Below are 16,651 nucleotides of genomic sequence, written 5' to 3'. Positions count from 1 at the left end.
AATGCCTTCTCCCTTCTCCCTCTATCTTTTTAGATTTTTTGGTATGTTGCTACTCTAATAATTCAGCTCTCTTTCTTTTATCATGCAGTATGATCCAAATATTGATGATGGATCATGCACTATGATCAACTAAAAAATAATTTGATCTTACTTATTATCAACTAAAAAATAATTAAAAATTAATATTAGCTGACTATTTACAGTGTTAAATGGTCATTTTAAGGATGCGAAGTGCCAACGATTAATTTGGGAGGTGCAAAATAAGGTTGGTGTAGTTTTCCTAATTTCAGAAACATGATATCTATTTGAGCGTAAAGGTCGAGTGTCACCTCGAATCCATAATTGTACGAAATTTTTATGATATAAGTTAAACCGTTTTATTTTATTTTTATTTTCATTTACGAGTTTGAGTAGCGCAAACGCGGGTCCCACACGCCACGCCCCTACAAATGGCTGTTTTCAGTTGGCCAAAGAAATTTCATGAAATTGAGGTTATATATATATTGGGTTACTGGCATCAGAGTACAAATATGGAAACCCTAAATATTTTGGACAAGCCTTTAAACAACTATGTCGGATGTTGGCACGTAAATGTACGATACATCCTCTGAGCTGCAACACAGCTCCAGAATTCATCTGCTTCACATATTTTCCGAAACCCTACTAAGTTAGCTTTCTCAACACTAAAATTGGCGCAGCAGCAGAAGAAAAATAACGAGTAAGATCGGTTTAAAATTATACATATTTATTTCTACCTCAGAATTTTTTTTAACCTTGTGCTGGATCACTATGACTTTTGTAAAATTGTTTTTCGTGAGTAATTGCACCTTTTCATTTTGGTCTGTCAATATTTGCAAAACTTTGAACAGTATGTGCATGCTTAGTAGTGAGCTTCTCCAGATAATTTATGCTTATGTGACTTAAGTATCATGCAATTTTGTTGAAATATCATAGATTTTCACAGGCATTTCTGTTTTATATAGGTTTTTTTCTGTATAAATCCGGTTGCATGTTTCTATTTAGTAATGTGAAGTGTGGCATACAAAAATGTTAAGTAGGAGTGCATTATTATGCATAATTCTGACATTGCTTATTATTAGTTTTGCTTGGTGGTGACCTTATTAGCTACCTTGACGTTTTTATGTATGGGTTTTGGAATTATCTTTGTGTTTGTTCAATAGCAATGGTTTCTTATTTCTCGACATGACAAGTTTTGGGTTGAATAGTTGCAACTCTAGACCTCTTGCTACAGAAGTATGTCAGAGGTGTTTGGGAAGTCTGAATTAGTATGTAGACACGTGGAAGCTTGAAATATTTAACAATACTGGGGGTTTGGTGTGATGTTTCAGGGTGTTGTAGATAAGAACTAGGGTTACAATGACAATGGTAGCAGAAATGGGGGAGAAAAGTAAATTAGTTGCACAGAATGCCAATGGATCAGCTTCTGCTAAATCCGCCCACCTTTCTCATGAGATTCAAGATGAGGCTAAAAGGACTGTTAGGCTAAGGAAGCAGCCAAATATGGATCATAAGCCAGAGAACTATGATGATGTGAGGACGGATTATCACCCTGCTGTGTTTAGTGCTCTGGAGAGGTTCCTTCCACCAGACTCTCTGAATGCGCGGCGAGAGATTAAGCTCCAGCACATGAGTGACGTCATAAGTAGCTATTTGCCACGTGGTGAGCGGATGCGGGTAAGCAAATGGATCGATTCACTGTCAATCTTTTACATCAATTTTTTCTTAATTTGTAAAATTCATCTTTTATGCCATCTGAGAATTAGTGCCTTACATCAACTTTAAAACATTGCTATCTCACTCTACAAAAGCAAGGAAGGATCATGTCTGCGGTTGCGATTGAGAAATTACATCCTTACGAAAATCTGTCACTCCTAGCATTAACAAGTAGAAGTAAGTGCTGGTTTTTAAAAAAAATTATTTTTAGTTTTCAGAGCTCAGATTTGAATTTTAAAATGCTTCTAGGGCGTTCTTTTCTTTTGACGAGGAAGAGCCTTGCTTTTTTAACTAGTAAATTGTGGCATTTGATGGCCATTTTATGATGTGCCATCAAGCATATGCCTCTTACATCATCTTTAGGCTAAGAAGCTATTTCTGAAAGAGACTATCCAACCCAAATTGCCTGGAACTTGTACAACACCCCAAAACAATTCCTAGGAGTTTCCATTGTGCCAAACTTACCTAGGACTTGCACCCCAGATAAGTGGCTTGTGTTAGGCCTGCTTTAGAACAGTCAAGTTTCTTGTGTGTTGAAAAAATACAATATTTTTAAGGGCAGCCCAGGCAGGTTGTATCATACTTGTAGCTTGTATTAGGTTATGGAGACCCACCCTTAAATAAAGGAAAGCATCATTTCCATCTGGTCTTTTTTTTGGCATGCTCATTGTCATGGAGCACCAGAAATAGTTGAGTTTTCAGGATGTGAGTCAAACATGAGAATCTATGAAAGTGACTTTTGCCAAATAAGTGAATTGAAGCAGCTTTTTTTTGAAGGATTATTGAAAAAATTTGGATGTCTTGAGAATATTAATGCGTGAGAGACTGAGGTTAGTCTACCCTTACATCACAAGCCTAGAGAACAATGCTTCCAGAACTATATCCTCCAGCACAGGGGATGTGATAAACTGAAGCATTGGTTGGAATTGGTAAGTTTTCTCTTTCGGTTTAAAGACTATCTATCCTTTTCACCAACTATATATCCAGTAAGTATTGTCATAACAGTAAAGCAAACAGAAATGGTCTGTCAAAACCATAAAATAACCATACAATTTAGTGAATATCAACACATATTTTCTGAAAATAATTCTTACTGCTGGCTAAATGCTTCAAAGTCACAGAATTTTATATAATTAGAAGAAATGACCTTTTTGAAACATTTCATCAAGGAGCAGAGAGATGTGTATGAAAAGAAGGGTAAGGGATGAAGGATCAATCTAATAAATGACGAGGACATGGATCTAGTATTAGATTAACTTTTCACCTTGCAGTTGCTTTACCTGAAACTGAAGGTTATGATGCACAGATACGAGATTGTTCATCGAATTTTGACTCAAAAGGTTACATTTCATGGCCATATATTGTGTTACATGGGAACATGTTTGGTCCTCCCTTCTCTCATCCCCACCAAATCTTGTGTCCCTATCCCCTAACATTTTTTTTGGGACATGGGGGTTGTAGGGCACATCATCAAAATGGCCACTTTGGAAGCCTTATATAGTCCTTCGACTGTCTTGGGGACATCCAAATGTCCCAATTTTTTCGAGTAAGGGAAAAAGGAATGAATAAAAGAGACATGTGGATCTATATAGCTTGATGAGGAGGTGTAGCAAGTATTGGTCAGGGCCTCCTTGGAGTCACAATTTGATATAGGAGTGACTTAGATTTAGAGGCCAATTTGCTATCGATAACCCAAATGAGTCACATTTGTATGAGGCCTAGTTATTGGTAATTAGATAATTTTATATCCGTAATCTTCCTGCTATTCCTATTGTTGGACATTTGTCATTTTGTATCCTTGAGACCTTTGGTTGTAATGAAAAATATGAAATTTTTATTTGGAATTGCTGCTATACTTGAACTGTTGACATTAAATTTTGAGTTTGATGGATTAAGTGAATCTCCAAACATGAACCTTGATGTCAACTATGACTAAACTTGTAAAAGATTATGTATATGTATTATGTACAATATTAACTTTTGTATTGTCGTTCCTTGTCGTCCCCAAAAATGGCTTCCATCCGTAAAATGTGTCCTACTATCCTTGTTCTAGAAACTCCATAGAACATAGGATATATGTGTTAAAACATGCTCCTTGAATGCTCTGAATTGGAAGCATTGCACGGTTGTTCACTATTCAATCAACCATAGTTGGAAGACTCATGAACTTTATGTGTTGAGCCAATCCTCCTATTGCATGTTGAGTCTTGTTTGTATTCTTGCCATGACTCGGCTAGGTTTCTACAAAAACACTTTTAATTTTCCTAGTCAAACTTGTGCAATTCATTTTTATGTTAGAAGGGTTTTCAAATTTGTAGTTAAGGTAGGTTTCTAGATTTGTATTAAATCAAGTCTAGTCTGATGAATGCTTGTAGACTTTTCCCAACCATGAGCTTGAAGAAATGAAACTATTGACTTCTAGCCTAGCATCCATCCCCAACTCAACCATTGCATGAGCAAAATAAATCTTGAAATTTTTTGGAAGGGAAGGTAAGTCGGCTTAAGGGGAGTGAACCATCTTCTCGATTGTCATTGACAAATTGTGTGCAATTTATGAAACCCAAATGTCCTTTATGGATCCTTCTATGTCCAACCAATGTGTATAGGAGTGTGACCTTTTTTGTTTATAAACAATAATACAAAACTAGCCTTTATGCTTAAATTTTTAAATAAAAATATCTATTAATATTTAAATTTATAACTAATTATTTATTATTAAAGGTGTTATATACTGAGAGAAATATATTATAAATGTTACCTACAAATTTGGAAACCCTTATGAAACTATGTCATATGTAATCTTCGGATTATGACAAATTGATGATCAAAATAGACTAATGTGTTCTCTAATTGCATTATTTCTAATTTTTTGTGTAATTATTTTTTTGGCAAGCATCGAGATCGAGTCAAAATTTTGACCGCTAAGTTTGAGTTTCCCAACTATGCAAATAATTTAATAACCACTCCAAAAAATCAGAAGTGTCATTGCAACAGAAATACTATCGTTGAACTAACATATTTATATTTTTACAATGTTTTATAAATTGTTTAGTAAGAAATCCAATGGTTAATGATAACTTGTTGCACACTTTGCGTCCATACACTCCATCAGCTGTTGCTGACCATAGAACTTGAGGCCTCATGCACCTTTAGAAGTTGTCTTAAGACAATTGTGTGAGATGCAAATTGTGTTTCGACAACCTAACATTGTATAAAAAAATACATGTCACACATCAACAATAAAAAAAAAAAACAAAAAAAAAAAACTAAAATTTAAATTACCTTCAACAACTCCAAGTTGGAGAAGGTTTTGGATATGGCTTGTGACATATGATGATTAGTCACAAACATTTGAATCTCCTTGTAATGTTCTCGGACCGTATTGGCGAGGGTGGCTAGGTTGTACAGTGGTGTCTAGAGCAAGGTCGTACGATGGTGTGAGGCAAGGCCGTACGGGTGTCAAGCAGAGGCTGTACGGTGGTGTCAGGCAGGGCCATACGGTGGTGTGAGGCAAGGCTGTACGAGTGTCAGGTAGAGGTTGTACGGTGGTGTCAGGCAAGGCCGTACGAGTGTCAAGCAGGGCTGTACTGTGGTGTCAAGAAGCAGGGCTGTACGGTGGTGTCAGGGAAGCAGGCCGTATGGTGGTGAGAAGAGAGTGTGACCGTACGGTGAAGAAGGTGTACGGTGGACTTCAACCTGTGTGTGGTGAAGGGGTTGGTCTTTCGCAAGCATATCAAGTAATGAACTCTGAATGTTAGGAATCCTTGGACTTAGTTGACATGCATGTATACCAGATTATCAGATATGCAACTAGAAGTAATATTTGATTCAACAATGATGTGGTTCTAGATTTGCCAGATCCGGAACAAGCACACAGAGCAGAATAGGGCGAGGGATGAATCTCACTGAAATTGCGGATACCAAGTAGGGAGGATCTTCCACCTCCGAAATGGCTGACAACCGAACTCCAACTGGAATTCGCATAAACAAAGAGAAATACCAAATTCGCATAACAACACAAATGATAGACTCGGCCATAAATATGGGCTCCGGGAAATTTCCCTTAGGGTTACAAACTGGCCGACACGACCAAACTAAGACTTGACTAATCTAATAAAATAAAGGGCCCAAAATATTTGTTATTAAATTTGGGGCCTTACAATAAAGTATTATAATTTTATTATTTAATTATATCGGGGACATCACAGTCCTTCTGGGCCAAAAATTGCTTGCCTCCAAAATTTGCTCGCCTTTGCAGGTGGCATCCTCGATTGGTAGATTCTTCCAGCGCACAAGGAACTCCTTGACTGTGCGCAATCTCAGCCTCTTTTCTCTGACATCGATGATCTCCGCCGGTTCCAGAATTAGTTTTCCTTCTTCATTGATGGGTGGCAGATCCTTGGACACTGTGACACGTTGCGTGACGGCCTTCTTGACACATGACACGTGAAAAACATTGTGAATCCGACTCCCCTCAGGATGCTCCAACTCGCAAGTAACTTTGTCCACCCTCCGAACCACCCTTTAGGTTTCATAGAAACGCGGTTTTAACTTCTCCTTATAACTTGTCTTCAAGGAGGATTGTCTGTATGGTTGAAGTCGGAGGTATACCAGATCGCCCACCTCAAAATTTCGCTCAATCCGGTGTCGGTCGGCATACATCTTCTGCTGGTTTTGAGCCCTCTGCAGGTTATCTTTGAGAGATGTTAGGATGTCTGAACTCTCCTGAAGCCAATCTTTGGCCCTCGATGCACGACTATCTCCCAATGCCAGATCAACAAATGAAGAAGGTTCATAACCATATAGTACTTTGAAGGGTGGTATGCCTATCGACATGTGATAGGTGGTGTTGTAACAGTGTTCACCTAAATGTAGCCAGCGAACCCAAGCCTTATGTTGTGTTGAGACATAGTTCCTGAGATAACCCTCCAGCCATTTGTTCACAATCTCGGTATGTCCGTCTCTCTATGGATGGTAGCTCGTGCTGGGTGACAACTCGGTTCTTGCCTACCGAAATAACTCCATCTAGAAGGTACTCAAAAAACGGCTATCCCTATCACTTACTATGTTTTGTGGTAGACCATGTAAGCGGAATACCTCACGGAAGAACAACTTGACCACTTGAACTGCTTGGTATCCTGTGGGGATGGCAAAAAAATGGGCATACTTGGTCAAGCGGTCTACCACGACGAAAATGCAATCCTTTCTTTACACTCTGGGGAGCCCAGTAATGAAATCCATCGAGATGCTATCCCATTTCTGGTCAGGGATTGGCAATGGTTGTAGCAGTCCGGTCGGTAAGGTGTGCTCAAATTTGTTCTGCTGACAGGTGGAGCATTCATGCACATACTGCAAAACGTCGTTCTTAAGTCCCTTCCAGGAAAACCTTTCTCGGTCCTGTCTGTGGGTTTTCAAGTATCTCGGGTGTCCGACCAAGGGAGAGTCGTGCATTTCCTTTAGAACCTTTTCCTTCATCTTGGACTCGGGTACTGTTGATGTGTATTTTGTACATGACCAAACACAAAATAAAATACTTAAAGGTACCTTACCCTCTCTTGAATAAAGCTTCCGAATGCTGAAGATATTGCAGAAGGATCAATCGGAGAAGCTTCAAGGTTCTATTATGTAGGATCTCTACTCGTGGATAAGCACCAGTGGTCATTGTGTTTACTGTTTTTCAAGGGGCCTTACGTACTTTCAGGGAAAGCTTGTTCATGTGATTACTTTTCTAATGAGGAAACATGATTCTCTTAATACTAACTGATGTTTCAAAAAGATCAAAAGATAAAGGTTTTAAGGAGGTGAGACTAAACTAATCCTAAGAATGATTCAATGACGATTGGTCTTGATAGAACTCTACCAATTTCAGTATTGCCAAAAGATTACAACTCCATTGGAATTGGTGCGATCTTCTAAGGGGATTCAATGATTTTCAAATCACCAAGGGGATAGATACGATCAATAAGATACATATCAATGCCTCCAACAATGATTGAACTTCTTAAACAATCTCAATGTTTCCAATTGACCACACAGGGCGTTCTTACAATTAGTAAGGAGCTAGTGGTTTGGAATATGAGTCTTATCAAAGATCAAGCACAACATTCGTCCTTCAAACTTAAAACTTAAATGATATCTCTACTAAGAGTGATTCAAGAAGATAAACAACCATGAAAATAGCCACAAGGATTGCAATAAAACACCATAACTTCAATATTTCATTGATCTCATAGCCAAATAAAACAACAATTGTTCAACTTTCTCTCTTCACTACTTATTTCTCTATTGCTGACAATATTAAACTTATAAATTCCAAATCTCTCTCTCTCTAACTCTCTAACTCCCTGAATGAAATGAGTGAGGGCTTATATAGCACTCTCAAATACAATGAACGACCTGGATCAAAAGAAGATCAACGGCTGAGATTTTGACACCTAAACCCTAATTAGGGTTTGTTACAAAAAAGTCCTCATTTAGATAAACATTATCAATCCAGAGCCAATAGGAATTGGCTCAAATAACGAGGAGACATAGCCAAATAGGAATTAAGTTGCCACATCATTTTATAACAACTTTTCATCTAGAACTTTGTTCCCTTTCCTATGTTCTTTTCTAGCATATTCAATGAATCTGGACGTAATCTTCTCAATCTCAACAATGGGAATCTCAGGAAGATTCTTCGTTCGTTCTTCCAAGTGAAGGACTTGATCAAAAGCTGTGAGAAGGGTCGTCTCCCATCCAGGCTCAATTTCTTTTGTCTTCTCAATCAGGAACATAGTAGCATTCATCTGATCTCGCTGCTTTTCCGTGACAATGTTCTCTTCCTTGCAGAAAATGCTTTTGATCCTACCTTCCAACTCTTGGACATCCACATCTGTCTCGATCTCTATCCTTCTGTCAAGGATTGTACACAATACATCAAACACCTTGTCTTGAATAGGGTGGATGGTGTCTTCGACTCGGCTGCATCTGGTATTGATATCTTCGAAAAGAACTTCCTTCATCTGGAGCAAAGTTGACCACTGCAGAAGGCTATGGGCTTCTAAATCCATTATCTTCTCTTGTGCTAGAATCTGTCTCGGTGTCCTTATCACTTGCAAGACCAGGATGATAACGTCTCTAGTGTGAGTGAATGCATCCACAGTTATCATCAGATTATGGATGATCTCAAGGACCTGGATAGCTCGATGGACTGTCTTCATCATTCTTGTTGCAAATTCAATGGCTACCTTGTAAGATTCATCAATCCAAGAACTCATGAGCTGGACCAAGCTCTTTACCCTTTTTGCCTCATTTATTGATTCAAGAGGAAGTGCATGCAAAGGAGATATTGCTGGATCCTGTCGTCTCAAAGGTTGATTAAGATGGCTAAAATAATTCCTACAAGCACTGACCTCTCTTTCTAGCTTCTTATTCTTTTCCATTTCTTCTTTGAGTTTGTCATTAAGTGCTCTCACTGAATCGGTTGCTTCTTCCATAGCCTGCTCGGAGGTAAGTGGACCAAGATCAACTGTGTCTAGATCATATTCTTCTGCTAGAATCTCATCCTCATACTTGTCTACCGTTGGTGTAGCTATCTGTACCTTTCTGGATCCTGCTTCATCTCTAATTACTTTTGACATCTTTGTGGCCTTCCTCTTTTCGATCTCTTCATGAGAACTTCCTATGAGACTTTCCAAGTCGAACACTTGTACTTCCTCTTCGACCACAACTACCCTTGTCAGCCTTTCTTTTAGCCAATCTGGAATGTAAGACTTCCTTTCCCTCACTTGTATTTCTTTAGGCAGAGGTCTATCTTCCCTGAAAGGAGATGTTGCTTCATCATCATTCTTTTCTTCTTCTTGTTCATTAGCACCAACCTGGAGAGATTGACTCGATGAATGTTGAGGTGTCTATCCTTTACCTTGTTTATCATTTTGCACCATGGATTCCATAGACTCATCAATTTCATACACTATCTGTCTCTGATCTTCTCCTTGACTTGCTTCCTTCTCATGCCTAGAAGATGTACTCGGTGGACGGTCAGGATTCGCTTTTTGCTTCTTCTTGGAAGGTTCTCTCTTCTGAGGTCCTTCCTTTCTCTTTGATCCCTTGGAATGAGAAGCATTCTCACTCACACTTGCTTCTCCTTCCTCTGTTCTTGTTTCCAGGGTGAATGTCATAGATACATTCTGCTCTTTCAACTTTTGATGCTGTATGTCCACCCATCTGCGAGTGCAAGTTAAAACGGGATCCATCAATGCTCTTAAGTCGGCAACTTCGGGCTCGTTCCAATCTACCTTCACTTCTTTATCTTCCTTCTCATAGGAAGATTGGAGATATCTACTACTGTCCTGGGCTTGATCGGCTACTCTATAAACCTTACATTTCCTGATGAGATCCAAGGGTAATCTAGAATGCATCTTTCTTTTCACCTCTATATCATCCTGAATATTCATCCAGAAGTCCTCTACTTGAAACTCATGCTTGTACTTCTTCCCAACTGTCTCTTCCATGTGACCATGAGGGTCAAAATTCTCCCTTGAGGCAAAGGATGTGAACGAATATAGAGATAATTCCTTTTCTGCATCCTTTGCGGCTTGAGAGTTAGGGCATACTTCAATTGAACTCCCTAGTAGAATAGGTACAGGGATTCTATTTCCATGCTTATGTCTTGATGTTCTAGCATAGGCTGCCAACTGTCTGGTCACCTCAAGTAATATTATCCTATCTGTAGGATACCTTGGCAACATATAGGGAGGTGAAGGGCATCCATGGACCCTGATATAGGTGAATTTTGGAAACTGAATGAACCATGCACCATGCTTCTTCATGAGTTCTTGTGCCTCCGGAGATAATCGATGATGAATCCCTCCTTGCAATGTCCTGGTGATATACATCGTGAAGGTTTCATTGATTAGCTTGTAATCATTCCTTGGCGGATGATGTAGTTGAACATAAGAATCACAAACTAATATTTCTCCTGGTCCTCTTCGAACAACTGCTCTGTGTGGTAGCCCGGCATACTCAAAACTCCTGACTAAGGAATATATAACATATGAACTCATGTGGAATGACTTGGTAGGGGCTAGCCTCCTCAACTGCACGTCCAAGTTATTACTAATGATTCTAGCCCAATTGAGCTTTCCTTTTCCTTGCACAATCACTTGTATGAAGAAGAACATCCATTTGTCGAAGAAGAAAGCTTGAGAGGCACCAGTAACCCAATTGAGCATGGTTATCAAGTCCTTGAATTCTTCTTGGAAATCAATTCTGTGTGGCGTATTGGGAATCTTGTTCAGGCGAGGTCTGCTCTTGAGCAACCAATTCTTGTTGATGAAGTTCAGACAGGAATCAGGATCATCCTCGTAGATAGACCTAGCTCCTTCCAGACTTTTGTAGATCATGTCTCTCTGCTGTGGGAGATGAAAAGCTTCACTTATAGCTTCCTCTGAAAGGTAGGCTAAGACAATTCCATCCTCAGCTATGATCGTCCTTGAATGTGAATCATAGTGTCGGGCACATTCGATCATCAACTCGTGACACTTGAATGTAGGAGGGAAACCTGCGGCCTTGATGATGCCACTCTCAATTATCCTCTTCGCAACAGGTGACGGCTTGCCGATGTAAGGCGCTTCCCGAAACTTCTTCACATTGAAGTTTCCTAGATTGGTGTCTGTGATATTGCTCCACTTGGACACGATCCTGGTCTCCAATTCATCGTTCTTCTGATCCTCCTTGATGAGAGCCTGTTGGGTAGTGGATCCACTGGCTTTGGGGGTCGTCATTTGATACCTACACAAAAGGCTTAAAGTTAGGTTTGAGCATAATACCTTAAGGTATGGGATTTAAGTCTTTTCAAGGAAATAAATAAATATTTATTTGAAAATAATGTGATAAATCCTTAGAATTATTAATTTTCAAATTAATATTAATTGTGAATTGAAATCAGATTGTGAAAGACTTAACCTTACAAAGGATTGATATGGAAAATTAAATCAAATCTTGAATAAGCTTTCAAAAATCCGATTATACATACCTTTTCCTTGATTTCTAGCTATCAACCTTGAAAAAGGATAAAGGAAAATGAAGATCTGGTGGACAAAGGTCCTTAATTTGAATTTCAGGTCCTTCTCTTTGATGGCTTCCACCTTCAATCAGCCTTCAAGCTTCCTTCAAAATCTGGAAATTCGCCTTCAACCAGCTCTTAATCGAGAAATTCGCCTTCAACCAGCTAGAATTCACACTTCTAATTCTGCTCTTCAAATTCGCATGAGAGAAAGTGAATGAATGACAAATGATTTCAAAAAACACCTCTCCTTTATAGGGCGCTCACCTCACTTTTCCACTAGCTGGCCGACTTGATTAAAAACCCCTCTACAAGCTGGCCGACTTGGTAAATGCATAAATAAATAAAATAAAAACCCCTCTACAAGCTGGCCGACTTGATTACAAAGCAAAAATAATGTATTTTGAGCGCCAAAATGTGGATTTTTGATTTTTAAAATAATTTCAAAGCCTAAAGGTTGATTTTTTATTTTATTTTAGCAATGGTTTAATCAAGGCTTATTTGCTTTATTTACCAAAGATAAGGCTTAGTGAGTGATTTTAACTAGGACAAAATGTGTCTTGAATAAATTCGCTTGTGGATTATTTGAAGAGACAAGGCAAATCTAGAAGATGTTTTTTTTTTCTTTTTCTAAGACACTAGAATGTCCATGATATGAGAGAGATTTCAATCACCCCAAGGATGCTTGTTTGACTATCTCACTTAGTTATATTTACTCCATTAATCATCATCTTCACAACCTTGATTTGTCATCACTTCATGCTCTTATCATTATAATTTTGCAACTTGTCTTTGTCTTAGTCCAAACAAGGTGAAGAATAGGTCTTCCCCAAGGATTTCGCCCTGGACCCTTTGGAAGGGTCAGGAGCGATTTTCTTGATTTTGTCTCAATTACCTCATTTTTTCGCTCCAAAATCCTCTTAAAGGTGAGCTTGTTTTAGCTCAACAAAACCTAGGGATTCAATTCTTTAGTTGCTAACATGGGCAAATTAGGTGATAATGAGAATTTCGCTCTGGACCCTTTGGAAGGGTCAGGAGCGAAATTCCTTCTTTAGGTCAAAACTCACCTTTGTTTGATTGACAACCTTCTCTAAGGCAATCTCCAAGGTCCATTCACCTTGATTACTGGCTTGGCTCAATATTACCCTGGAGGAAAACATGACATTTTGTGAATTTCGCTCTAGACCTTTTGGAAGGGTCAGGAGCGAAATTCACTCTTTGCTTGCTTTTTCACACTCAATTTCACTTTCTTCACTTCAACTCATCTAGACTCCCTCATTTTGAATCCACTTCTCAATTTAGCAACATTGGTTTGATCTTCACAAGGCTTAAAAAGGAAAATTCGCTCAAAAACCTAGCCAGGGACAGGACCTATCTAGAATTTCGCTCTGGACCCTTTGGAAGGGTCAGAAGCGATTTTCAAGTTTTAGCTCAAAATCCACACGTTTGATGATTCTTGGCAATTCAAGGACATGCCTAAGGACACCTTTAATCTTGATCCACACTAGACTTGGCATAAAATTGAGGGAAAAGATAGGTTTTGCACAATTTCGCCCTAGACCCTTTGGAAGGGTCAGGAGCAAAATTCTGGTTTTAGGCTTCTTCCTCCATCCTTTCAACTTGAATCAACCTCAAAAGGCAAGAAAACACTTCTCATTCATCCAAGCTATAAAAACCCAAGTTTGACTTGATTTTGCTAGGAAAATAAGTGATTTTAGGAATTTCGCTCTGGACCCTTTGGAAGGGTTAGGAGCGAAATTCACTATTTGGCTCAATTCCTTCAAATTTGATAATCATTAGTAATTTGAAATCACTCCTAAGGACTTCTCTTTCTTGAACTCACCTTAGTCTGTGCTAGACTTGGCACAAAATTGGGAAAAAAGGTGGTTTTGAGAAAATTCGCTCTGGACCCTTTGGAAGGGTCGGGAGTGAATTTTTCATTCTTGACTTGTTTTTTCATCTTCTCAATCTCATTCTTCCTTACAAGATGCATTTCACCATTTCTCATCCAAGGAACAAGGTTTTAAGCTCAAGCAAGGTTAAAACAATAGGTTTGTAAGGAATTTCGCTCTGGACCCTTTGGAAGGGTCAGGAACGAAATTTCCATTCTTGGTCAAAATCCTCACTTTTCAATGCCTTCAAACATTTCCAAAGGCAAAAAAATATGTCCATTCCTCCTTTCAACATGCCTTGCAAATCAAAATTTGGCCAAACAAGGAAGGGAATGAGGTCTAGGTAGATTTTCGCTTTGGACCCTTTGGAAGGGTCAGGAGCGAAAATCATGATTTGGGCTTGATTGTTCATTTTTTTCACCTTCAATCTTCTCTGGGAGGCAAACATAGATCATTCTCCTTTCATCTCCATCTTGGTCTTGACTTTGGCTAAGGGAAAATGAGTGTTTTGAAGAATTTCGCTTTGGACCCTTTGGAAGGATCAGGAGCGAAATTCACTTTCTTGGCCAAAATCCTTCAGCTCCTCCACCTCAAGTCACTCTCTAAGGCTAGAACATTCAAAACACCTCCAAACATGTCTTAGAAACTAAGAATTTGGCTTAGACAAGGAAGAAATTGAGGTCTTCAAGGATTTTCGCTCTGGACCCTTTGGAAGGGTCAGGAGCGAAATCCTCACTTTTGGCTAGTTTCTTACTTCCTTTCATCTCATTCTCCTCCAGACTTGATCAATTCAACATCCTCTCATCGCGATCAAGACAATCCTCCATTGAACTGGGTCTAGGCAAGGTCAAACTAGGTTTTTAAGGTCAAAAGAAGGCTAAATGGAGGATTTCGCTCTGGACCCTTTGGAAGGGTCAGGAGCGAAACTCCTCTTTGAGGTTGATTTTCATCATCTCAAAGTCTAAAACCTCTTCTCTAAGGCAAACATGCATCAAAACCTACCAAACCATGCCTTAGAAGTTCCAAACTTGGTCAAGCTAAGGAGCAAAATAGAGGAAATATGAATTTCGCTCTGGACCCTTTGGAAGGGTTAGGAGCGAAATTCTAATTTTGAGCACATTTCTCCATTCTTTCAATTCCAATCCACCTCAAAAGGCAAGGATACGTCACCCCATACCTATCTATGCCATAAAAACCAAGGATTCGACCATCTCCAAGGGAAAATAGGTGTCCTTCAAGAATTTCGCTCTGGACCCTTTGGAAGGGTCAGGAGCGAAATTCTGATTTTAGCTTAATTCCTTCACTTTTGGTGATCATAAGCAACTCAAAGCTATGCCTAAGGACTTCTTCGATCTTGATATACACTTGGCTAGACACAAAATTGAGAGGAAAAGATGGATTTTAGGAATTTCGCTCTGGACCCTTTGGAAGGGTCAGGAGCGAAATTCTCATTTTGAGCTAATCTTCCACTTGCTTCCTCCTTTTCATGCCTTGGACACACTTTGTTAGTCTTCCTTCCATCATGATCATGCAAATTTATCCTTTAGGTTGACATATAGCTCCAGTTTTTGTAGAAAGTAAGGTTTTACATGAATTTCGCTCTGGACCCTTTGGAAGGGTCAGGAGAGAAATTCCTCTTTGAGCTCAAGTCCTGGCTTCATTTTCACCTTTCTTCATTCAAACAAGTGTTTTTACCTTCATTGAAGCCTAGGAATGGGTTAGCTCATAGTTTGGGTCAAGGTGGAGTGTCTTGTAGAGGAATTCGCTTTGGACCCTTTGGAAGGGTCAGGAGCGAAATTCCTATTTTAGGCTAACTTCCATCATGATCGCTTCAAACCTTCTTCCTAAGGCAAAATGCATTCTAGTCCCCGAAATCACCTAGTGAGTCTCCCCGTGGCCATTGACTCTGCTTAATAGGCTCTGACCGGGAGGAAAACAAGAATATGACAAGAAAACCATCAATCCAGACCTACCCTGACCTGAGACCTATCACTTCTTCTTTCATTCTATCCATCCTTATTCCTCTAAAAGGTTAAACACTTCTTGCGACAACCTTAGGGTTCAAGGTAGACAATATCTGACTTCCCAAATCCAGACTACGCTAAGCTTTGAAGGAAACCCTAATCAACCCAGCCCAGGCGACCACTCCCTCACTCAAAACTTAGCAAGCAGAGAGAAAACCTAGCTAAGGGAAAAGCAAAACTTAAGAAAAAAAGAGGGGGTCCCCATCCTAATGGGGCGATGTGTGAAATGGTCACAACAGGTACCAAATAAATTTTTTCCTTGTAGTAAATGATGTCGTGAACCACCTTCTATCGGTCATCCTGCACTTGACCATCCATCAGTTCGCAGGCGAAAGTATTCTTGGAGTATTCAACCAACAGATGTTCCTTCCAATCCGCCGAAATCTGGGATAGAGAACATATGGCAGGCCTTCTTGACACGGCATCGACTACCACGTTATTCTTGCCCTTCACATACTCAATGTCGAAATCAAATGCCTAGACTTTGCTCACCCACTTCTGTTGTCGTTCGTTCAAATCCCTTTGCTCCAAGAAATATCGTAGGTTGTTGTGGTCTGTCCGTACGACAAACTTTGCCCCGACGAGGTATTACCGAAACTTCGTCAGTGCGTGCATGATGGCAAGCATATCCTTGTCGTAGATGGAGTACAACCGCTTAGCTCTCGAGAGCTTCCGACTCTCGAACGCGATAGGGTGATGGTCATGCATCAACACCGCTCCAATGCCTTCTCCCAAGGCATCTCACTCCAGGATGAAAGGGTGAGTGAAGTCTAGTAGTGCTAGAACTGGACACCTACTCATAACTTCTTTTAATTTGTCAAAGGTGTGTTGCGCCTGCGCATCCCAATGGAAAGATCCTTTCTTTGTCAGATTTGTCAGTGGTGCACCAAGTTGTGAAACTCCTTTCACAAACCTTCTATAATAACTGCACAATCCAAAAAATCCATGCAGCT

General features: G+C 39.6%; 1 protein-coding gene across 3 annotated transcripts in view; it reads left to right on the top strand.

The window, feature by feature from the left end:
- Positions 1 to 478: 478 nt before the first annotated feature.
- Positions 479 to 16,651, top strand: part of LOC131051018 (2-oxoglutarate and iron-dependent oxygenase domain-containing protein CP2) — a 147,925-nt gene continuing 131,752 nt past the window's right edge. The window contains exons 1-2 of one of the 3 annotated variants that reach the window (XM_057985361.2): positions 479 to 718; positions 1,350 to 1,695. In XM_057985361.2, the coding sequence (XP_057841344.2) occupies positions 1,378 to 1,695 (318 nt within the window). In that variant the 5' untranslated portion in view covers positions 479 to 718; positions 1,350 to 1,377. The remainder of the gene's footprint in view (positions 719 to 1,349; positions 1,696 to 16,651) is intronic. The other 2 variants (XM_057985359.2, XM_057985360.2) reach the window with 2 other exon arrangements.

Source organism: Cryptomeria japonica, chromosome 6 (assembly GCF_030272615.1).
Source record: "Cryptomeria japonica chromosome 6, Sugi_1.0, whole genome shotgun sequence".
Classification (NCBI taxonomy): Eukaryota; Viridiplantae; Streptophyta; class Pinopsida; order Cupressales; family Cupressaceae; genus Cryptomeria; species Cryptomeria japonica.
The sequence above is the reverse complement of the archived record's forward strand: the minus strand, read 5'-3'. Positions and strand labels throughout refer to the sequence as shown.